This window comes from Saccostrea cucullata, unplaced genomic scaffold (genome assembly GCF_032062105.1).
Source record: "Saccostrea cucullata isolate Sc308-1 unplaced genomic scaffold, CSIRO_AGI_Scuc_v1 ctg214, whole genome shotgun sequence".
Taxonomy (NCBI): Eukaryota; Metazoa; Mollusca; class Bivalvia; order Ostreida; family Ostreidae; genus Saccostrea; species Saccostrea cuccullata.
In genome coordinates this window covers 60,246-85,607 of record NW_026929583.1, presented here as the reverse complement: position 1 = coordinate 85,607, position 25,362 = coordinate 60,246, and the positions used below count along the sequence as shown (strand labels likewise).

General features: G+C 33.0%; 2 protein-coding genes across 4 annotated transcripts; one reads left to right on the top strand and one right to left on the bottom strand.

The window, feature by feature from the left end:
- Positions 1 to 131: 131 nt before the first annotated feature.
- Positions 132 to 6,690, bottom strand: LOC134281283 (transcriptional repressor protein YY1-like). Of its 3 annotated transcripts, XM_062763759.1 has the most exons (10): positions 6,181 to 6,689; positions 4,150 to 4,300; positions 3,327 to 3,365; positions 2,605 to 2,662; positions 2,264 to 2,422; positions 1,975 to 2,144; positions 1,817 to 1,867; positions 1,555 to 1,590; positions 1,197 to 1,250; positions 132 to 1,088 (listed from the first exon to the last, which is right to left on the bottom strand). In XM_062763759.1, exons 1-9 carry the CDS (start codon positions 6,617 to 6,619, stop codon positions 1,211 to 1,213), a joined length of 1,143 nt encoding a protein of 380 aa, XP_062619743.1. In that variant the 5' UTR covers positions 6,620 to 6,689; the 3' UTR covers positions 132 to 1,088; positions 1,197 to 1,210. The 3 variants fall into 3 exon arrangements, with proteins under 3 accessions (XP_062619743.1, XP_062619744.1, XP_062619745.1); XM_062763760.1 differs by lacking the exon at positions 3,327 to 3,365 and having other exon boundaries at positions 6,181 to 6,688; XM_062763761.1 differs by lacking the exons at positions 132 to 1,088; positions 1,197 to 1,250; positions 1,555 to 1,590; positions 1,817 to 1,867; positions 3,327 to 3,365 and having other exon boundaries at positions 1,971 to 2,144; positions 6,181 to 6,690.
- A 7-nt stretch (positions 6,691 to 6,697) lies between these two features.
- On the top strand, positions 6,698 to 25,128 carry LOC134281275 (sphingolipid delta(4)-desaturase DES1-like). The gene is made up of 8 exons (XM_062763749.1): positions 6,698 to 6,884; positions 9,075 to 9,817; positions 10,477 to 10,628; positions 10,964 to 10,973; positions 19,120 to 19,260; positions 19,793 to 19,927; positions 20,077 to 20,138; positions 21,356 to 25,128. Exons 1-8 carry the CDS (start codon positions 6,803 to 6,805, stop codon positions 21,507 to 21,509), a joined length of 1,479 nt encoding a protein of 492 aa, XP_062619733.1. The 5' UTR covers positions 6,698 to 6,802; the 3' UTR covers positions 21,510 to 25,128.
- Positions 25,129 to 25,362: the final 234 nt, after the last annotated feature.

The window sequence follows — 25,362 nt, the reverse complement described above, 5'->3', positions numbered from 1 at the left end:
CTGTATGTTAATTCTTTTTATAAAGCATTTTAATAAACTTGAATTCCCAGTGGCCAGATTGATTTATATTGTCCCTTGGGTCTAGTATTAGCCTACAGAAAAAGCTTGCCCAAAAACACAACAACACAAAAAATATTTTGTTACTTTTATTTTCAAGAGAAGACCATTGAGGAATGACAATTTATTGCCTCCCTTTAAGTTTTATACACCGTAGCAGTTGCACCAAATAATTCAGATAAAAATAAACTTAAAAACAGGAAATGGAGAGGGATTTCTCTGATCTCAAGTTTGTTTGAATTTTAGCAAAATAATTTTAAAAATTAAAGTGAGTGTTAAAGGTCAAATTGTACATGTTAGATTTACAATAAATAGTTCCGTATAAAACTGATATCTATCCCTCACTGGCATGAACAATACATCATTAAAATATGATGTTAAAATGCTGCTTTTCTTACTGAATACTTAGTTTGTTGTTTGCATTGATAGGATATGTGTGAATGTTAGGGGGGAGGGGTGTAGAAATGGTGGTGATGGGTTTATATGTAAACAAACTAATGAAACCCAGTGTCGGCCAGAAAAGAGCGGGATAAATTGTGTGAAGATATGACATGTATGTACACACCAAGAGAATCTGTTAACATGTCTCAATATTTTATAAAACGCTTCAAAAGGCTACATTAAACAGGAACAGTAACCACTCTAATTTCTGTAAGTATTTTGTTGGGCAGCAAAATAGTTTCTGTGCATGAAGACAATTTATCAGTGTTGAACAAATAAATATATGGAGACGAATTGAAGAAAGGCATGACACAATTCCAACTGGCTTAACTTTATCAAGTGTCAGAAAAGCACTTCTCGAATGAATCCACTCCACAGTGAACAACATAATAAATAATACATGAGGATGAAATGTTAATGAGGCAGACAGTCACTGACCACAACCCGAGGCCGAAGTCCGAGACCCAAGTTTGGACAACAATGACCTTGACCTTGATGGTCATCAGTCAAAGTCTGTATATTCTTCACAGATTGCTGGTATCAGGGCAAAATGTCCAAAGGATTACTCCAAAAAGAAAACCTGTATGTATCTGTAAAAAACAAAAATCCTTTTACCGGGTAATAATAATAAAAATTTCACGAGATGAGAGAATTGCTGCTTTTTTGAATCCTGAAAAAGAAAAAAAAATTGTTCTTACCTCAGATTTTAATATCATTGCTCTTCATAGGCATACCCTATTAGCATTGTCTCTCTGCAAAAGAAAAAAAAATGAAATTCTAATTAACTTGCTAGATCTGTCAGTAATCAATTCAATCCGTTTTCTTACAATAACTTAGATATTTTGTCCATTATAAAAAAGATGACATTTACATAAACTGGACATTGGGACCTGCCTTTATATGAATACTTTATACCGTAAGACAAAATCCAGAACACAAATACTTTGGATAAAAATATCTGGTTAATTAATATAGGGTGGTCTTGATGAATTTTATGTTTGTTTTTTTTTTATATTAAATTCCTCCAATACTAACAAAGATTAAACATCTACTTACTGTGAAGATGGCAGTTGATACGCTGTGGCTTGATTTCTACAAACAAAAGAAATATCTTGATGAATTTCTATCGATCCCTAATGTTTATTTGGAAAACATGTTTCAAATCAAAATGTAATAGAATTGCTATTCTAAAAAGTTAATCAACTGCTATGAGGAAAAGCAGATTTTTCTTGCTACTGTATTTACTTGTAATGGTAAAATGAATTTTGAGATATTACACATATACTGACGAATTTTCTCCTCCCCGACCAGTACTTACAGATCTACGCTGCTATTACTGTCACTGCCTAACTGTACAGATATCACATTACTGAAAATAAACACATAAAAAAGTAAATAAACTATTAATAGATATAACATTACTACAACAAAATGCTAGGTTAGGGTTATTCAGCATATTTAGATTAGTGGACTTACTTAGCCTTTGCGTGAGTCAGTATGTGAGACTTGAGATTTGTGGACTGGGCAAACTTCTTGTTACATCCATCAAACGGACAGACATACGGACGGTCACCGGTGTGGATCCTGACGTGAGTCCGGAGGTTAAAGTCCAGAGAAAATCTCTTGCCACAGCCCTCAAACGTACACTGTCAATCACACAAAATGGACCATCAAAACCCAAGAAATGTGAAATCAACAAAGCTAGAAAACTTATCTCAGAGAGTTTGTCTTGAGATAAATTTACATATAAAATATAAGTATATACCTGGAAGGGTTTCTCTCCCGTATGGACCAGCTGATGCCTTTTGAGTTTGGAGCTCTCCACGAATGCCTTCCCACACTCGGCGCAGACATGAACTCGGGGACCGTGTGTGTGTAGATGTTTCCTCATGGCCGAGTTATCTCGGAACATCTTACTGCAACCCTAGCACAATAACCATAAACATAAAGAGAGGGGCAAAAATATATTGCATAATTAATATACTGAAAATAACTTGGATATGTAGAACCAAACTATTGAAGTTTACAAAGACACATGAAACACATGAACACTTGGGTTGTGTGTCCTGAAGTTAAGAAGAAGACTTAATTAAGCATTAGATCTACCTTGTGAGGGCATGGGACTGTCCGCGGCACATCATCTGCTGGCTTTCTGGGCTTAATTCTGAAAAAAAGATAAATCTTACATTAATGATTTGTCGTGAAGCTTTGGTGTGCACCTTCACAGAATTTCATATCTCAAGACAACAATTACATCAATGCATTTTTCTTAATTAAAACCTACATTAAGCAGACATAAAATATATCAATGGCAAGTCCTGAACCTTTTTATCTAAACCATTTTCATAATTTTTTTCTGATTCAAGTGACTTTGTACTTAGTTCCATACAAAGCAATCATCATCCACATAAATCAAAAACATATGTTAAGAGTGATTTTTGTCAACTTTTACTTCCTACTCAAAGCAAGCAGAGGGAAGAAAATAAAATTGTGGCAAAATAAAGAGTTTCTAGTGCTTGTGCTAAATCATTAGTGGAAATGGAAGAGAGACACAGACAAAAAAGCTCTATCTCTTGTCACTGAAAGCTGCAAAAATATATTTTTTAAATTCCCTTCTATTTCTTAATTAAGGCATACTAGGGTCTTTCATCAATAAGTTTATTTTTTCCCTAAAAGAGTAGATGCCAAGAAAAATAAGAGCCAAGAATTTTGGAATCAAAGAACCCAACAGCGGACAGTTTCAGTGACAAGAGAATCCTACTCAGTAGCAGGATAAAAATAGAAGAGCGACAGAGGGGGGTTCCCCTTTAACCAGGTGAGATAAATACCTTGAGTGCTGCAGCAGAGCTGTGTCCCTGTGCTGGAGACTGAAAAATGGAGACAATAACAAAACAGATCATTACTTAGGTCTCCCTGTGTCAGCACTCAAGGACGCCTGCACCCAAATCAAGTTAACGCTATCGCCCCAGTTATATTCACTGATAATAATATGTGTATAGGAATTTACTACTAAAGTGAAGAGAAAAATATCTTAAAATCATCATTCTTTACGTCAAATTTGCAAATTGCAGGCATTCACCCAATGGAGAAGAAGTGAAGCAAACTGCATTCACACACAACATTCATGCTAGCCCTTACAGAAAAAATATTCCCAAGTTCATGCACGTCCCTACTGCATTATAAATAGTTTGACCTCTGAATGTATTCACCCTCACACATAATCACCGGCATAGACAGATCAAATTAATATTTTTAATGCTGATTCAAAAATTAATTTCAAGTTTAATTTCAAAGAATGTGTTCTGCACAAGATTTTTACATATGGAAATTTTCCTGTAATCCATAGATAAATATTTTATTATTGAAATTATTTAGGCTGCAAAAAAAAAAAAAATAATGATCTAAATCATTTAACTTTACTGCATTGATGTAATATGGTAATTAATTATCATTATAATACTTTATTTTAATCCTAAAATTTTAATTAACAGAGAGTGATCATATCTCATACGGTGTACATCTAAGGGTGAAATTTTTGTGTTCCCATGATAGAAGAAATACAATCCAGATTCATCAATTACATTCCATGGTTTTAATTAATGAAGCTATATCAATATATACTAACTAGGACCACTAAGAACTGTGAGATACCTTGCAAACTCTGCCAGCTGTTTGGGGTCACTGAGGTCAAGTCCTGGAATGCCCCCTGGTGGCAGTTTCTTGCCTGTCATGTACTCTGTGAAGTCTGCATCAGTTTCAGATACTGAGGCATCCTCTTCTAGCTTTATCTTATCATCTGTTCCTGGAGAAAAATAATTATATTACAATTTTCTTCCTTAACAAAAAAAAAAATCACTTTTAAGAAATTTAAAACTTATTTCAGCTTTTGAGCTACATTTTTTTTTTATCTAAAAAGTTTGGTTTTTCTAATATTCCAAGGGCAACGAATTGCCAATTCACCTTTCACAACACAATATCACTTGTAAATCAGACTTTGGGTCCACAAAAATATTGGAGCAAAACTATTAACATCTCTGTTTACAGCTTAAAATTTTGTAACTGAACATCTCTGTTGAATTATTGTCTGAATCAGTGTACTGCAAATTTGAGAAATCAAATGTATATATATTACAGTGGAGTCGCCAATTCCGGGTCGTCTCCAATTCCGGGTCACTTGCGTGTATTTTATGCCTAGTGTTAAAATTTATGCGCAAAAAACTTAATGAATACGCTGGTCATGAAGAACTGGTCTTTCTGTACGTAATTAATTACAAAATTTTGAATATAAACTTTAAGAGAGCATCCGACAATCGAAATTCTGAAAAGCACGCATTAAAGACTTGGATGTTTCTGCTGCGGTGACGGGCTACTTTCGTTTTTGTTCGCAGCAGAAAGGCTGATATAAAAGTTCTGGATAAATAATGATAGCTCGAAAGTATGGCAAATGCATTTAGTTTTAACTCAGAAATCAATCATAATGATCGCTCAGGGTTTGAAATTAACAGTCGCCCACTCGCCATTTGCGACCAATATTCCTTGTGGGCGACTTAAAATTATAAATAATATATAATATTAAAATATGTTCAAGTAGCCCACATGGCGATTAGAAAATTTACGTTGATAAATATTTGTTTTTTAATTTTGTCCGAATGTTCCTTTTTTTTTCTCTTGAAATTTTCGTAATCAGTAAAGTGCTTTATATTTAATTCCAATTGATACTCAAAAATGTTGGCAATATTAGCCTGCACAGGACATCATGGAGAAAAAAAAATTGGTTTTTGGTTAAAAAAAAAGTTTTTAATCTTAATTAAATAATTTTAGAAATTTTAGAAATTTTAAAAATCTTAAAATCTTTAACTCCTGCTAAGTAAATTTATTTTTACAATAAAATGAGGTTTAAAATATTGACATCAACAATGATAATAAAATTATCAATACCTCTTTCATATTTTATTTCTTCTTTTAATCAAGAATTTCAATCTAAATGATTATTAAGTACTAAACACTGTATTTAATTTTATCTTAAAATTAATTTATTTCCTTTAACATTTTTACAATAAATTCCTTCTTATGGAAATCTTGAAATGTGATTGGCCAATTTTTACTGACGTCACAAATTCTGAACCTGAGCCAAGATGGTGAATTCGGCAAGGAAGCCATGTTGTTGATAACCAAGGTCGACTGCTACGGCTGAAGAATGTTCGCTAATATTGCAAATTCAGGGCACGGTAGTGCTTCAATGATAGTCAAATCAAAATAAAAAGGAACTGGGCTAACAATTTACAGATATTTTGTGTTTGCTTTGTCCCTCTTTACTATGAATTTTTTGCAAAGTAGTCATGTACCTGATACAAATGGCCGCCAGTCGCCATTGCTAAACCACCGCCATGTTCTTTACATGGCGGCGCCCAGCAAAACATGATGGCCGACACCAAACCAAAACAAAGACGATTATGAAGCTACATTTGAGTAAATATCAAAAACACTAAGATGACAACGGTCGATATACATAGGAAATATACATATCTCGGGGGCGCCTGAAATGGTGACGTCATTTGAGCACTCCGACCTATTCTAATCGCTTGCTCATTTTAGCAACAAACTAGACACATTTAAAACTAAAATAAAAACGAAATAAATTAACAACAAACCAACCTTTGCTTTATTTACGTTATTTCATACCTGTAGCCCACATAGTCACAGAGAATTCTCCTTCCAGTGTCTTTATTTGCACTTGTTTCTGTTCCCATTTTTTAGCTGAAGAAGGTGAGTCAAGAGTTAGTTCCGTGCCTAAACCGCTTAAAAGTCCTCGATTTTTAGCACCCTTCTTCTTTCCGCCTCTACCTCTCTTCAACGTATGTGTCTCCTCTGTACTTATTTCAATTTCAGGGGCTGGTACAGGTATAGAATCCGCATACACGAGGTTTGGATCACCTACAACTTCTTCTCTTGTCTGTAAAACAATTTCTTCCTGTGCATCTGGGAGCGGTTGTAGAGCTATCATAGGTTGAACTTCAACTGTCTCGTCTGTTGTTTCAACTGTCTCTATGGGCATTTCAACCGGGATGGATTCCACCTCCACCTCCTGTATTTCTACTTCGGAACCGATGACGGACGCCATGTTGGTTTGACGTTAATGGCGGGGATACCTTCGTTGGGGGTCAAATCGCGTAGTTACTTCTGAGTCACATGACTTGTTTTGCATAGGTGATCACGTGACTCGTTAGTGCAGTGGTACGATTGATCGAAGTGTGAGGCGATCAGAAGGGCCGTGACTGCCATTTCATCAAGACTGATACTGAAAATGGGCGCACGAGTGTCAAGAGAAGATTACGAATGGGTGTACACAGAGGAACCACATGCGACACGAAGGAAAGAAATAATGGGTATTTAAATAATGAACTTTTTATTTTTCGTATTTTTTAAAACGTTACAAGATAGAAGTATCGCCGTGCACAGCTGATGCATGATGCCGGTGCATGAAGGTTATGCATTTGACTTCAAAATATTAGGCCTATGGATTATTTTGTCTTTATAACGGTCCTTATTTAACATTCCATTAAAATTAAAATCCTTTTAAGATTGATGTATTTTTCACCATTTCGTACGCTAGAACATTAGCATCCTAGTTTGTAAAATTACATAAATCTTGCTGTAGGCGGATCATAATTTTTTGGTCCTTATAAAAACTAGCTATTGTACTGACATTAAGACGACTTATAGGATTGATTAATGAAAAAGAAAGAAATAAAAGAATATTGAAACATGAAATGGCCATCTAATATTTTGTCAAATTTTCATTTCAAGAGTAATGCACAAGCTAATTTTCGGAAGTAATGCATTAAGCAGTGGCGGACATTTTAAAAAGGTTTGAGGTGAGGATAGGGGCTTGATTTATTAAATTATATATTTTTGGTTTTTTTTTTACATGGTCTTGAAATTATTGGTTTTTTTTTTAAGATGAAAGACATTTAGAATATTATTATTTAAGATAGGTTACAGTTTGTTTATTGGAATCTAGCTTTTCATGATCGCACATCTGAACAAAGGACAAGAGCCAATAAGGAATGGTTTAAACACAGAACAGTTTATTTAATGTGGCCGGTCATTTAACTATGTGTAATTGTTTCAGTATATTCAGTGATCTATGCTTGATTCTCTGGAAAATAACCAGAATGTGTTATGTTTAACAGAACATTTAAATCGTAGTAAACTACAGATATGTTTAACAAGAGGCTTTATTCATTGTGACTCTTTAAAGACTGACATAATATCAGTTATGCCATTTATAAATAAATAAGTTTGGCATACAGAGGACTTGATTAGAGAGGAGGGGGGGGGGTTAACTTTGTTAAAACAATTTGTCACTTTTTATCTTGCACCATTTTCTAACTTTACATACAGTATGCTGTTTCTGGAACTAGGACTAAGGTGTTGATTTTTAATTCAAGATACAGTGGACCTTCAGATATCCGGACGCCAGATATCCGGATGCTTCAGTATCCGGACGATTTTTCATCGGAACGAAATTTTAAAATGTTATTCTGTCTTGTTTAACTGGTGATTCAGATATCCGGATGCTTCACATATCCAGACAAATTGACTGGGAACCAAAGCGTCCGGATAAATGAGGGTCCACTGTATTTAAAAATTAAACTATTTGCAGTTGAAATTTAATTGCACACTTTTAGAAGTATTTTATTCTGGTGAGCATCATGCTGCCTTCAGAAAAGCTCTGTCAAGATTCACAAAATGAAGTGATTCAGAAAAAGGATCAGTTTATCATTAAAATCACACAGTTCATATCTTGAGACTCTAGCTGCTTTTAAATGTTTATTGACAATCAAAACAAAAAAGGTCTTCTTTTAATGAGAATGGATTATCTGCATGTGATTATAAATATTTAAACTATTTATTTTTTTATATTGGAGATTTACCATCATGCATGCCCATGTTCAGTGAATCTTTCATATTAAATTAAAATTTTTATCATCAAAATGATGTGAAAAATCAAGAAATCAAGAGTTCTTGAATAGTTCAGAAGTTTAAAAATTACTTTTGTTAAAAAACTTAAATTCAGTTTTGAAAGTCCAAACAGGAAGAAAATATCTTGTTTTTTTTTTCAGAAAGATTCTTTAAAAGCCTGTTTATTTTCTTCGTAAAGCACCCCATGCTCAGAGGGGTTCATTTTGAAGTCTCAAGGCTAAGGGTTTTAATAAATGGATTATGTAATTTGGTAAATGGTGGCTTTTAATTATTATGCACAAAGGTATTAGCCTCAGTGTTCAGTTTTTTTGTGTGCTTGAGTTCTCTGTAGCTCTGTAGAGGTAACAACTTAGATTTCATTTCTTTTCATTGTACTAGTACAATCAACACTTGAAGAATCTGTACACTGGCTTTGATATAAAAGATAGCATTGCCTGTAGTCTGTTCTGGCCATGATTTCTGCATTTAAACTGAGTCCCAAATCGGCCAGGCTTTAAAAATATAAACACTCTACCATGTACTGCTGTACAAAACAAAAAAGAAAAAATTCTATGAACTCAATCTAATTGAAATTTTTCATATTATTACAGCAAAATACCCCCAAATAAAGAAGCTGATGCGCCCAGACCCCAATCTGAAGTACAAAGTCCTGTTCCTGGTGACCCTACAGATTCTGGCTATGTCTGTCATCTCCTCACAGTCCTGGATGGTCGTGTTCCTCATGGCTTATGTGTTCGGGGGAACCATCAACCACTCCCTCAACCTGGCCATCCACGAAATTGCTCACAATCTCGCATTTGGACACAGTCGTCCTCTGGCAAACAGAATTCTGGGAATGATCGCTAATTTACCCATCGGTGTTCCTATTTCGGTCTCCTTCAAAAAGTACCACTTGGAGCATCACCGTTACCAAGGCGATGAGAAGAAGGACGTGGACATCCCCTCGGATTTCGAGGGCAGGATGTTTAACCGTACATTCTCAAAATTGATCTGGGTGATTCTCCAGCCCTATTTCTATGCGTTCCGACCATTGTTTATACGACCAATGCCAGTCTCTACCCTGGAGATTGTTAACTTTATAGTACAAGTGACCTTTGATGTTTTAGTGTACAAATACTTTGGTATCAAAGCCATTTTCTACTTTATACAAGGGACTTTCCTAGGGACAGGGCTACATCCCCTGTCGGGACATTTTATCTCGGAACACTACATGTTTATTAAAGGCCAGGAGACTTATTCCTATTACGGCCCCTTGAATCTCTTAACCTTCAACGTAGGGTATCATAACGAACATCACGATTTTCCCAGCATTCCTGGGTGTCGTCTGCCAGAGGTAAGTCTCAGCGACAGCAATGTACACAGTTCAAATTTTTATTGTGTTGTTGTTGGATACCCTTGATTGATCTCATGTAGAATAAAGTCTGCCAATATCCAACAATCATTTTGTTGAAATGTTTCTGTGCTTATTAAATCTCAATAAAAATGCACCTTTTTCTCAATCCATGCATAAAAAATATGAGGGTTCATCCAAATGCAGTGTGTTGCAACCATGACTACTGCTATGAATTCTTTAATTTATGATTTATAAAAAGATTTTACAGCTGTAGTGTCAATACTTTTGGATCAACCCTTGTACTTTTAGCTAGATATGTTTTTTTTTAAATGCTTACACACAAATTATTTTGTCATCATAAATTTATGCCACAGAAAGCTTGCCTCTCTATCCTTAATAGGCTTCTAAAATTAGTTGGATGTTTTTTTTAATGGAGAGATTATTTTATAGGATTGTACATGTTTTTTCTAGTTTTGGTGTTTCTAGTACATATGAAGAATAAGCCTCTATGCTAACAAATATGTGTGTTAAGATTTGCTAGGGACTTAAAGGGCTTTGAAATGATTCACCAATACTCTGAATATTTAACATTGGTTTTGATAGATATTTGACAAGTTTGTGGTTTTCATGTATTATAAGGTTTATCTTTAATTTTTCAGGTCAAGAAAATCGCACCTGAATATTACGACAACTTGCCTCACTATGACTCGTGGGTCAAGGTCATTTATGACTTTATAACAGACCCTGAGATAGGGCCATATTCCAGAGTGAGGAGAAATATTAAGGAATCAGACGAGAAAAAGATCGATTAGCGTGTCTGTCACTTGTACTTGTATGTCGTAAACATTTAGCACTCTTATGTACCAGCAAGAACAAGTCACAGCACTTCTGGAATTGCACTTTGATGTTTATATTGTCAAAATTGAGGAAGTGGAGAGATAAATTAAATTTCATCGATTTCAGGGTACTGATAAACCATTTATGGATATTTGAAGAATTTTATGAATTCAAAAGAGTGAATGTTATGATATGTAAATCTACAAATTTCCAAGTATGTGTACCCATACACTGTTTTTTATTTTGATATTTATGAAATAGGAATAATTTGCTCTGTTTTATCTAGATGTGGCATCAATTGTATGACAGCTGTTTTAGTGTCAGAACAAATAGTTATATAATATAGCAAGTTACAGGAACTTTTATAATTTTATCTGTTTATCTCACATGAGTCATAGGCCTCTTATTTTAGGGTAGGCATTTTAACAGACAAGATGAAAACTCACTCATTTTATGGCTTGCCTGTTTGTGATTTTGAATGTGTTGTCAGAATTTTTGAGCTATTGTTGAGTAAGTAATATAGATATAGTGTGTATATGAAAAAGTTGCTAGCAGGGCCAGTATTTGTTTTGTTGTATTGACCTTGGTTATTTTTTTAAAGAAATGTTTTACAACGAACCAATAGATTTATGAAGGTTTTACGCATGCCCCCCTTCTGAATTTTGTCAGAGATTTAGTAGATTTTTTTTTATCATACAGTGTGTTCATGATTTTAAAGATGTCAAGTGTAATTTGTCATTTATTTGATATTCTTTATTCAAGAAATAAAAATTTGAGAGGCCATAAAGTTGTCCCTGTATTTTCACAAATAAGAGCTTTAACTGTTCTTAATGTCAATATAACCATTGTTAGAGAATTCAGAAACATGTAGTAAGCTGTATTATAAATCAGTCAAATGACAATATATAAAGTTTAAAAAACTAAATAAATTGAATGTATTATTTGTGCATAAAATGAAAGGAATAATACAGAGGACATGAATAGCAATTCATGCTTTTTGTTTGATATTTTTATATCCTATTAAAAATGAATATTATTGAAATTAAAATCAATTATACAAAAGAATTGGTATCTTGAAATCTGACAACTTTTTTTTTGGCATATTGTATTATTTCAAAGTACCATGGTATAAGGCATTGATTATTTAATGATCAGATTCCAGTTCTATTTACTGTAGAATTAAAATGTATTTGATAAAAACCTTTAATATTCCTCCCATTTAAAAATCCCAGAATATTTTAAACAGAATAGTTAAATACAGCCGGTGAGATATTGTAGTAGACTGTTTATGTATAAATCTGGTGCTCAGTGTAGTAACTTGTTTAAGATATATACAGAAGTATTAACGACGTTTGTATGGGCACTGCATGTTTAAGGGATAGACTTAGTCTGTGATGTAAACAGAAGTCAGATTTTGAAGAGTGCAATAGAAAAGGATTACCCTTAATATATCATCTTCAAATATTCAATACTTTTAAAGCTTACGTATTGATTTTGTGCCGAGGATTTTTGTGTAGACCTAGACACGCAGGCTGTCAGACATATCAGTGTATATTTAAATGCATGTTAATTGTACTGAAGGTAAAATGTTTGAATCTGACATCCAAGGAAGACTTGATTCAATAGTTTTAACAAAATTTATTGATTGATTTTAAGTGTGATCTGCTTTATCTATGTTTTTAACTAAACCTAAACTACGTCAATTTTTATATGAAATGCGTATATAAACAGCTACATTGCTTGCCACAATTAAAGATTAGAAAAGATTAGTTGTATTGTTTTGTTTTTTAATTAATCTTCTTTTAATGAAGGTTATTTACACAGGTGCTGTATGGTAGATAATTGTGAATTAGTGGACACACCTGATATTTCTTCCTCAGATGCCAGAGTTTGTTGGTTATAGTTCCTCCTAACACTGAGCGAGTTTTGGTTGCCGTAAGAATATGATGCTTATCTAATTGTAAAATTGTGCATTCACATAAATTTCTCAAATTAATACAAACAAAGATTTCTTTTGTTGGAACCAATGATTGAATTATTTTCAATTCCTCTTGAATTAAATTCCTGTATTTCCAACTTTCAGATAAGACCCTTGGTCCCAGTGAAATATACATGTGTGTCACATTCGGGTAATCTTGGTTCCAAAATTGAGCCAAATTAATAACTTGCTCTGATAAACAAATTACTTCTTTGAAATTATTGATTTGCGTCCCTCTTGTTCTACCAAAATCTGACATGAAGTTAATCTATGGATTGAAATAAATTACAAAATCAATTTTAAGGCTTTAGGTGAAACTTTTGTTGAAAACTGGGTTCTGTCTTTTTTACATAGTATTGATAAGTTCCTAAAAAAGGGTGAATCACATTGATTGTGCTGGGACAATCCTCAGCTGTGGTTTAATCCCCTCCAATTGTAAATAGTACATCAAAAATGTCCCTCCTCAGAATAATGTGACAGATAGTGATTAGGCTATAACCAGAAAGGAGTGAAATGAATTCTATAAGCTTAGAAGCATGTTTTGAGGTCTATGATACCAAGGCTCATATACCTGCACATATTGGTGAGAACTATTCAACTGTAATAACCATAAGGATAGCCAAGAATGACAAGCTGAAGTCATTTCGGCTGTCATTCAATTTTGAAAGTTGATCCTTGTCATCTTTAGTCAGTAAAAACATCCAGATATGAAACAGTTGTGGCAGACTCTGTGGTATCTTTAATTTCCACTTCACTGGGATTTAATGAGTAGACATGTGAATGGTTGTACTGGTAACAGTTTTGTCAGTTGATAAAAAAAATCTGAATGCCAAGATGAAGGCCACAGCCAGGTTTTACTTCTCATGTAAAAGTTATTTTAGAATGAATTCTGCTTCATAGAAATATTTTTAAAAGGTTGGCTAACAAAGGAGCACAATTGGTTCCTATTAGGATTCCAACACTTTATAGAAAGACTTGGTCTGCAAAGACGATATAGGTGTTGTCAATGAAAAACTGTGGAAGTATATGTCTACTTCAAAGTATTTTTATGTAGAAAAGTGATTTTAACAGAATAATTTTGTTAATGACCAATCACAATGTATGACAATTTCCGAGTTCAGATTTTATTAAAGCAGTTGAAAGTCAGCATTTCGTAAAGTCTTTGGTCATCATAATGACCTTCATAGCAAATAGATCTAACATTGAGTCATATTTTGCCTTGTAAACGTTTTTCATTCCATTGTTAGCCTTTGTTTATATACATGTACGTCATTTGATTACGGAATATTCTGTCTTCATGATCAATATTTAGGCCTAATGATGGGTATAACCGGTCGTCAGGGGATGCTTACTCCTCTTAGGCACATGATCCCATCTTCAGGATTTCCAGGGGTCTGTGTTTATAAATGCCCTATTTAAATATTTGTAGGCTTTTGAGATTGATAAACCCTTTATTGACCAAACTTGCATTTGTGAAAATCTAAAAGAAGGCACACTACCAGGCTTGCTTTGGATGCTGAATCGACTTCCATTTTCCAGATGAATGACCAGATTAAATATTTTGAAGCAGGTTCATTTTAAAGTTACTTTTACCCTTGTTGACTTTTATGATGCAACCGAGGATGCACACTACAATATCTGCTTCGGTCCTCAACTTGTAGGAGTACTTGCAAGCCCTTTCAGACTAAAATTGGGGAGATGACGGTCTAAGTTTTTAGAACTTTTTCCAATCCCTTTAACATATTGTCTACAAAATATATTCAAAATAAACGTTGCATAATTATACCGTAGGTTTTCATAATGCTAGATTATTAGTTTAGTTTGGTACTTTACTTAAAGACAAAATTAACATTTTTTGGGGTGTGCTCTATAATCTTATTAAACTGTTTTTCATTAAATGTAATGCCAGGGATAGGCCAGGGCATTTATATCCAAGATATAAATTAATAGCTTTTATATTTCATTAAATATTTAGTGAATCGAGAAATCGCTTTTGGTGAACAATTTCCTGAATTATTTAATGTCTTAAGCCTAAATCCATATTATACACCTTATTAGAACTTCTCAAAATTAAAAACACCAAAGGTATCATACGTAAAGGAAACCAAATTGCTGACTTCCAGGAAAGGTTCTTATAATGTTCTATGTCCTTATTAAAGATGCTCAAAACTAACACGGTCTCCACGTGTGGGTGTTTTCTCATCGAACACGTAGAGCTACGTAACAGAACACCTTGGGTGGCATTGGTTTTACCCAAGCTTTATAGTTTTAGCATTTTCTTAGAAACTGACAAAAAAAAAAAATCATTTGAGATCCTACACGATAACTCAAGTACACCACACAGCTTATAATAACAGAGCATGACAGTTAATGAGGAATGCCACACCATTTTATTTGATGGTTCGTGTCTTGTAGTATTGTCCAGAAACTGGGGGAGTGGATAAATCACAATGCTCTTATTGAAAAGACGCAATGAAATAAATTTTTTATTCTTTCTTTTTGCACCTTTACATGTATATCAAATTCTCAGACTATGATATTTAAAACGTCCTGAAGTTACACCAAGTTCAGTACATTTTCTGGACGATTTAAAAGACCTTTTGTACATTATAATAATGACATTGACAGTTAGATTTAAAATGTTTAAAAAATGTTTATTTTCACGCGTCTTTTCCTATTTTCAACTGTCAGAGCAGAATACCCAAATTGTTCTTGAATCTTTCAGTTATTTAAAATTCCTTTTTAGGTAAATATTTAATTGATCAAACTTATTTAAATTTATCTTATTTCATAAACATCAAATTTTTATTCAAATTGATCTTAAAATAAAACATCACAATAACTTTGACATTGAAAATAAACACATCTTTTTATTATTTCCACCCTTTTAGATAAATTATATATGAAAATACTCTTTCGAAGGCTATTTTATATTATTTTTGAATAATTAAATATTTGATGCTTGATATAACTACAGAAGACTGGCGTAGAACACGGTCAATTTCCCAATGCAAAGAGCTATGCACGCTGACTCTCGATTCCCGCCCACATGTTATACCAACATTTTAAATTAATCAATGATAGGTTTCAGAGACAAGAAACAGAGACACCATCATCAATATTTGTATCATTTAAAGACTTTATGGGAAAAAAATTGACAGAAGTCTGCACAAAGTCAATATAAAATTTAAATGCAACATAAATACATATAGAATTTTGTTTAACCTGTGATCAATTGTTCGACCTTGAGGTTCTATACAAAAACTGGGTCAGTTTTTACCTTTTTTTAAAAAAAATAAAAGTTATATACGTGAAGGAGGAAGGGCGTATCAACATTTTACGGAGACAGGTACCCAAATAGGTCAAAACGCAAAATGAAGAGGACCTGACAAAGAATTTATTTCAGAGATTCTCTCCATTGTGTTCTCTATTTTGTAAACCAACGTTTATTCGTGTGCGAGAAATATTTCGCGACCTACTTTAATTTTTCAGATGGATATTAATCACCGCAAACAAATTATTTCGCTTTGTATTTGTTTCATACATGAAAAAAGTATTAATTGATTTCAAACTGACGAATCGCAAATAAAGAATGACGCGGATAATAGTTGGTTTACAGTATATACTGTATAATTCAGTATTTCTACAGAACTCTGCGAAAATTTTAAATGTTAAGAAATTCAATTTTTGACATGAGGTTATGAACTCGCGAATATTTCATGAAGCGCGTTAGCGCTTCATGATAATAGTTTGTAGTTTATACATGAATATAAATTCCTACATTATAATTGCCATAAATTTACGCCGTTCAATTGTCATTTTTAAAACAAAACAGTGTGTACTATATTTTTTGACTTTTTGACGTCAAGAGCGGTATTATGCTAACAATTATTCATGCTTATTATACATACCTAATGTACATATTATACTGCATTTTATAGTTTGGTGTGTAAATATTTAATATAGTTTTTGAAGAGGATTTTTTTAAAGGAGCTGCATATTTTTGAGTCTATGCATTGCACTGACACATGAAAAGCTCAATGCAAATATGAACGCCCTATCTCCTCTCAATCAACAGTTATAATGACATTTTGAAAAGTAATTCAAATTTCAAGGTTAAGGTCGCAGGGTTAGAAAATATATATTTGTAGTAAGTTTGGAAAGGTCTTGTCACAAGCCCTTTCTTTTCTCTTTAAAATGTTGTGATCAATTCTAAGTAATGTTAAAATTTTTGAAAAGGTAGGTCAAACTTCAATGGCAAGGTCACGGGGTCAACATTCATAGTATTTATGGAAAGATCTTTTCACAGGTAAATTACATGTGAAATATGAAAGTCCCCATCTCTTTTTATTAAAAAAAAACAAGATGTGTTTTGAATGTTCCCCGGCGCTTTTAAAAAAAGCCTGACATGAAATCTGAGCACTGTTGCTAGGAAAAAGTAGAAATTGGTTTACTGTTGAAAAGTTTAAATATAAGTACCCATGACCAGGGCTTTGTTGTTCTTAATTTTATTTTCAACTTTTTCCTATATATGTCTATTATATATTGGCCATTGTGGCACATTTATGATGATGTGAACAAACTTAAATCTACACTACCTGTAGATTTTATAAATATGTTTGTTTATTCTTGAGGAAATTTTTAAAGAATGTTCCTTTATATTTCTATGTAAAACTTTGCGCCCATTGTGGCCCCGCCCTACCCCCGGGGGTCATGATTTTTAAATTTAAATATTGAGGATGTTTCCCCAAAGTTTCATCTTTCCCGGTACAGTGGTTCTTAAGAAAAAGATTTTTAAAACATGCCACCAAATTTTCATTAATTCCCAATTATCTCCCCTTGAATGAGGGCGTGGCCCTTCATTTGAATTTTATAATGCCCTTCACAAGGATGCTTTTGCAACAAAATAAAGAATAACAGAATATGACGGAGCTTTTTAAAAATTAACATTTATATAGGGGGACGTAAAAAAAAAAATTCTCCCACCACCAAAATTAAATGGTTAGTCCCTAAAATTTGTGTATTTGGGTTAGGGTTAGGATTAGGTCTAATTTTTGGTGTGCTTACATTGGTGCAGTTCACCAAATATCAAGTATACCTTTTATGGTTCAAAAGTTATGGTGAAGGTTCAAAAAAGCTACTTTTAGCATATAAGACACAGTCAAGGTCACAAGGTCATTGACCTTGGTGTCATGTGAAAGGTCTTTATTAGTGGAGTATGCATACCAAATATTAAGTCTCTATCTTTCTTCATTCAAAAGTTATGGCGAAGGTTAAAGTGTGCCGTCAAGAAAGCTATATTTAGCGTATAGGCCACAGTAAGGTCACAAGGTCATTGATCATGGTGTCTTTTAAAAAAGCTATATAACTTTTAAAGCTTCATTTCAATATATAGAGAGTGTTGTCAATGGTTCAAAAAATGGCATTCAGCAAAGGTTAAAGTTTGCAAGAAAACCTCTATTTTTAGCATATACGTCACAGTCAAGGTCACAAGGTCATTGACCTTGGTGTCATTTGAAAGAGCTTCATTAGTTGATTAAGCATACCAAATACGGGTATGTATCATTTTTTTTCAAAAGTTATGGCGAAGGTTAAAGTTTGCATTAAACAGACAAACAGCTAGACAGACAGTGTATACGCCTGTTCTTTACATAATATAGGTATGCTGACAGTCGAGAATTTAAAATGTTCCCTCTCTTTCGCGAAAGCCTTAATAAAATCAGAAAATGCGAAACTTGCTAGCTACCTTAGCTTTTATTTTATGCCTTTTGAAAAGCCCTTTGCTATTGTTATTGAAAGTTGTTAACATTCCATGATGATAATATAAAGGTTTGATTGATTATTCTTTATTATGACTATAAATATATATATTTTTAAATGCATTATCATAATTTACCCGAGTTATTTCATTCATTTTGCAACAAAAAATGGAATAAATTGAATTTTTTTTATGATAACATTGATTACAATATATGTATCAAAATTAAATGTCTTATTTCTACTTTTCTGTAATTCTTAAAGAAGAACTCAGCCAAAATTTTTGGGTCCACAAATCCTTTCAAAATTCATCGCACACGTATGTACCAGGAAGTTAGTGGGAGTGAACAAACTCGGAACAAATACTTATCGGTAGCGAATTGAATAAGCACCCGAACTTGCTTGTTGATTCGTGGAAAAAGGTCAACTTTGTGACGTGTTAATCAAATATTAAGGATTTTTATAAATTTATACAGCAACAATTTAAGTGACTTTTAAAGCTTCGTTTCAATATATAGAGAATGTTGTCAATGGCAAAAACGTGTCATGAATTTGTTCAATTTAACCGAATTTACTCTGATCTCATTTACATCCCAGTTCAAAATAAGTTACAAGTGTATTTATTTGTAATTTTCAAAACTCTATTTTTATTTATTATCGGTCACAACACAGTGTGTTTGTTCGTTTACATAATATATGTATTGTTATATCTTCTATTTTAACTTTTCAGAATGGGTTTGAGGAGTGTCATTTATTTGATCCACAAATCCTTCAAGATTTAGGGTTTGAGGATGAGAAATGTGCCAGTTACAAACCGGAAATTTTAAACAAAACCCAAAAGGAAGGGGACTACAATTCTCTGAATTTGTTGGTACACCAAGTATATCTGATTATGTACATTATTTTATTTAAGCAGCTATGTTAAGTTTTTTTTGGCCCATTGTTTACAACTTATACCCTGTTGATTTTCTTGGGGATCAGGTTACCTGTCTCTCCTCACACACCTAACAAAGGTTATTCCTTTTAAGTATATTAATGCTGATTTATGATATTTATTGCCAAAATAAAAATTTTCATTTTAATTATTTTTTTGCACTGTAAATTTATATCCGATGTGGGATATGATATTACTGTAAATGTATTATATTTCTGTAGGAAACAAAAACAAAAACTAATACATTATGCTCTAAATACTAGTCAGCTAGTGCATGTATTTGTCAAACACCATAGGGACTTTTCGACAGAACAAAGAATATTGCTGTTTTGATTAATGTAGAGTAATCATGTTCTAAGGCCAGTATCTTGTCATTTATTTAAAAAAAATTTTTTTTTACAAACTGACACTTGATCATGTTAGTTTCATGTAATTCTCAGGCATATTGACATTCTGAATGATTTAAATTTCAGAACGATTCCAGCTAATGAAATCCCAGCCTAACCTATACTACACTGTGGTGATAGAGGACACAGTCACCAACCAAGTAGTCGGATCCGCCACTCTGGTGAAGGAAATGCACTTTATACGACAGTGTGCTTCTGTATGTACATGTGATAAACATATCCCTAAAAAGCTTCATTTCAAAGTTTTGAGTGCAAATAATTCATTTAAATTATGTCTTAAATCATACCAATTTTGTAAAATTTGAAAAGCATCAATGCAACCAATAATTTCCTTCCATCATTGCAGAGAGGCAGAATAGAAGATGTGGTTGTGAATAGTTCATATCAAGGAAAACAGTTAGGCAAGCTGTAAGTTACAGTTAAGTTATAATTGAGTGTCTAAAGGAAATCATAGGTTATAGGTCATAACTCTAGTCCTTATATAAACCCTATGGTCCTTAGATCCTATATTAATTAAACATGATAAGCTCATCTGAACCAAAGTTTTGAATTTATACTACAACGAAGTTTGGTGATATAGGACACCTTGTCACCAACCAAGTAGTCTGTCCGTCCGCCGTCCGTCTCTAGTCCGAAGGAAATGCATATCTTTCTTACAGAGGGACATTAGTGCTTCCACACTAAGATTGCTCATGACCTAAGGGTGTGTCATGACCTTGAAAGGTCATTTGGGGAAGTTAAAAAGAAAAATTCATTTTAAAGTTTCTTATTGATAAACTTTTTATTTCACACAAAGATTAATGACCCAAGGGTGTGTCATGACCCTGACCCAAGGTCATTTGGGAAAGTTCAAAGTCACAGGAAGAAAATTTTCAAAAATCATGTTTGATACATATCTTCTATGGATAAATTTGGTAGGTTCTCATTTCACACAAAGATTGCCCATGACCTAAGGGTGTGTCATGACCTTGACCCAAGGTAATTTGGGAAAGTTCAAGGTCACTGGAAGAAAATTTTCCCTGTCCGGTCCATATCTTTCTTATGGATAAACTTGAGGTTTTTATTTCACACAAAGATTGCCCATGACCCAAGGGTGTGTCATGACCTTGACCCAAGGTCATTTGGGGAAGTTCATGGTCACTGGAAGAAAAATATCAGTTCATGTCCGGTCCATATCTTTCTTATGAATAAACTTGGTTAGTTATCACATTTCACACAAAGATTGCCCATGACCCAAGGGTGTGTCATGACCTTGACCCAAGGTCATTTCTAGTTCAAGGTCACTGGAAGAAAAATACAAACCCGGTCCATATCTTTCTTATGGATAAACTATATTCTCATTTCACTGAAAGATTGCCCATGACCCAAGGGTGTGTCATGACCTTGCCATTAATTTCACTGGAATAAAAATTTCATAATTGGTGTTTGATACATATTTTTATTATGGAAAAACTTACTTCTGAAAAACCCAGCGGGGGGTATTTTGTCCCGTTTGGACAGTTCTGGTTTTTAGTTGCTTTTAGCTCACAAGTACATTCATTAGTTTAAAAGTGTATTTAACATTTATGTATAAAATTAAGATACATATGTATTCCCCTCTAATTTTCTCTTTGTCTTCCTTGCAGACTGGTAGATGTTTTAACACTACTGAGTAAGAAGGTTGGCTGTTATAAGGTATCCCTCGAGTGCCTGGACAAAATGGTCCCATTTTATTCCAAATTCGGATACGTTAAGGAAGAAGGACAGAATTACATGTGTCGGCGATACATTCCTAAATAGGTCAAAGGTCAAGGCCAGGAGGAGGGAACTGATGCGGGACTCTTTTGTAGAATCTCTTTACGTAATGTCTAGATCTCTCTTCAGATCTGCTGTTATATACTAGTATACAGTAAAACAGGCTTATAGTGAACCGGCTTAGAATGAACTGATGCTTACAGCAAAGTTATGTTCATTCCCCATGGCTTTAAAATATTTTGGGAACTTAACAAATATAGCAAATACAGTAAAACTCTTTTAATACAAACACAGTTATTGCAAAGTCACAGATATAACGAAGTTATCTTGGATCCCAAGCTGTATAAATTTAAAGAATACCTAATAATATATGGAAATATACCGAAGAACCACGAACGATAGTATTGTTCTCCCGCCTACCTCTAAGTCAATTCTCAAAAGTTAACATATTCGAACGATTTTCGAAATTTTTATAGATTTTTATATGAATTTTCATAAAACGTTACTTATTTGGGATACCAAAGAGAGATAACTCTATAATTTTGGTTAAACTTGTGTTTTTCACTATAGAAATCAATGGAAAACGGAAAATATTTTTAAAACATCTTCCCCCCCCGTGAAACAAAAATTCCTTTTTACAGGTAATATGGACTGTCATTTTACAAATTTATACCAAAGCTTTTTGTGTTTCATGGGGGGGAACATATGTTTATAGACAAAAAACGAAAAAATGCTGATTTTTCACCAATTTTTAAGCTATTTACAACTAAATAATTGTATTTTATTTATTTATATATGTTTTATTTATTTGCGTAAAACATAAGAAAAGATATGAAATACATTTTATGATATTTAAGAATATTTCAAAATATGGTGATTCTTGAAAGTTCCATTTCACCAGAAAATATCGCCTACCCCCCTTTTTTCAACAGCTGGAATTAATGATAATTTACTATCTAGCACTGGAAATAAAATGATTAATCAATTACCATAGAACTGTTCTTTGTATTAAACAAAGATTTAATGGCCAAATTGCCATTAAAATTGAATTTAATGGGTACAAAATGTAGGCGGGAATCAAGAGTTAAGAGACTTAGAGTTCGTAGTTCTTTAGGATATAGCGAAGGTACCAGCCACTTTGCTACAACTGAGTTTTACCGCATTGTTTATAAACAAGCAAAATGATCCATCCATGACATTTGTTATAAGTGTGTTTTACAGTAGAAGACTGTGATATTGATTTTATTTATTCTGTGGGAAAAAATGTCCGAGATCTGATTTATTCTGTTCTTTTCACCAGCATTGATGCATAATAATCAAGGCCAAAAACTCTCTTTTCTGTGTACTGGGAAATCGTGTATTGTCATGTTTTACTATTGCTGGCAATAGTAATCGTACCTACATGTACTTCATGTATAGATGAGTATTGTGTAAGTGTAAAACATGAAATATTGCATAATTAAGTCTCAAAGAAGATATGGCTCAATATTTTCCAGTGAGTTCTATATGAAATCCTGTCTTGGTGCATATATTGTATGTCAGTTGACATCCACGATTTGAAATCGGATACACTGAGTTTAGTTCAGAGGTTTGACGTTGTCATATTTATTGGTGAGATATATTTATAGCATTGCATGTGTTCTTTTCACAGTTGGGATTATTTTTTCATTTTTTATTTTTGTTTGTTTAATCTGCAAGATTGTTTTATTAAGGCTTCATGTTTTAATAACTTTTATTATGTCACAGGTTTTTTTTCCAATTCATTGTATTGATGTTTACTGTTGCCATAACAGTAATTATCTTCTCGTATTTTGTCATGGAGGTCATTGTCTGGCATAATGATATACATGTATCCATACAGCATCCACATGCATGTCAATCTTTGGGAGGCTTGTGAATTTTACTTCATGTACAATGTTGAGTGTTTACATTTGGCCAATATTGAATAGAATGCCATATGATCATATTTTCATGTGTATGTATTGAACTCTTTCCTACTTGTAAACCAAAGCTTCATTTACTCCTGTATTATAGAAATACTGTGAACCATTCATATAAAATTTTCAAGTTCTTGTCAATTCACGAAAAATTAACCTCTGTGAATTAAAATGATTCCTTGTTAGTTGTGTGACATTCCTATTGTTCCCGAATCAGGCTTTCACCCAGAAATGACTTCCCCAAAAACCTAATCCATGATAATTTACCCCTGTAATTTAGATTTATTCTTCATTATCTGGCAGTTAGTTGTGTTCAAGCTTTGACAATCCCAGGACACTTCGATCAGACATTCCCTCCAGAGTGTACGCTGTAGATATTATGTATGTTATTTTACTTACAATATTGATTTTACAACTTAATTATTGTGATTTATCAGACATAAACTTCTGAATCAGATATTATTTTTATATCATCAGTAATAATTATGATTGTACTCTGTCACACTAGTGAAATGATTAATTGTGTATCTTAATTCACATGTACATGTATTTACGTTGTATATTTTGTAACATTTATAATAATGATTTCTGAACTAATCTAATAGCATGTTGATTTAAACAATATTTATTCAGAATACTGAATAGATTGGGCAACAGGCAAACTGCCTATAAATACCCTTTCTATAAAATAGATAGTATGTTATCATGAAAGATCTTAGAATTAAATAAGAATAATTTTTATGTCTATGTATTGAGATGGAACTAAGGGGCAATATTAAACTTTGGTTGTGTTATGTTTTTTTTAATTATATGTAATCAGGTCAGAGCCTATGTTCCACTCAACAAAATGAGGTTTTCGGTTTGTTTTTATGTAAGATTAACAATTTTTTCCCCCAAAACTTGATGTTTCACTAAGAGATCATGTTGAACGAACAATCTAGCTACATATCAGTATTGTTGTAGTCGTGAATTTCAGAATATCTTAATATAAAGGTCCAACCCACATAAAGAAAACAAAAGATTTTTATTGTCTTCCATGTTTACATGTAGTGTTTATTGCATTGTGAATACAGGGCATTTAGACGGCTTCTTGGTGTTAAACAATTTGGTTATGGTATCCCTGACAGTTAAGTATTGTGATGTATTGCTTTAAATTATGGATTCTAGAATTGGTTTTAGAACAGCTTTAATTACTTTGACAGTAAAGCACTTGTAATTTGATTGACTTTATCTAGGAGACAGTTGCATGAGGTATCTACAGTTTTCTTAGATTCATTTTTTTAAAAATATCTTTGTGCCATATACATATGGTAATGGTAAAGTACGCATTTCAATTTTTATGTAAATTGTAAGATTATATATTATTATCCTTATTAAAATTATATACATGTATAAAGAAACCTCTAAATATTTGCTTTTCCTGTAATATAATTTGATTGGCAAACCAAAAAGATAAAGTAATGCTGTACCATATTTTTTTTCAATCATCAGAACAACAAAATTCCACAAATGCAAAATACTTTAAGTACTTGTAAATCAATGCATGTGTAGTATTATAGTGCGAACAGTTCTCTGAAGAGATAGAGGAATTTAAGTACATAATTACTGTATTTATTGATATGTACTGTGGAACAGATTCTGCTTTCATTTGCTGAAAAATAAATTATCCAAAATGTACTTATTATACAAGCACATTAGAAGGGGAAATAAAACCAGCATTCATAGCATGTTACGAGTTTCTTGTTTTTACAATGTCTATATATAGGTTTATTTTACATGTATGCTGTTCTTTAGAAGTCTGCATAAAATGCCACTGCACCAGAAAAGAAAAGTTGTGAAATTATTTTCCTTTACGAGGGTCACTCAATTGAAATCGGATCATGGCCCCTAAGGATAGAATGGGCTTACAGTAGGAGGTCAAATTATTAAAAAGGTCAAATTGCAACAGAAATATCAAGTGA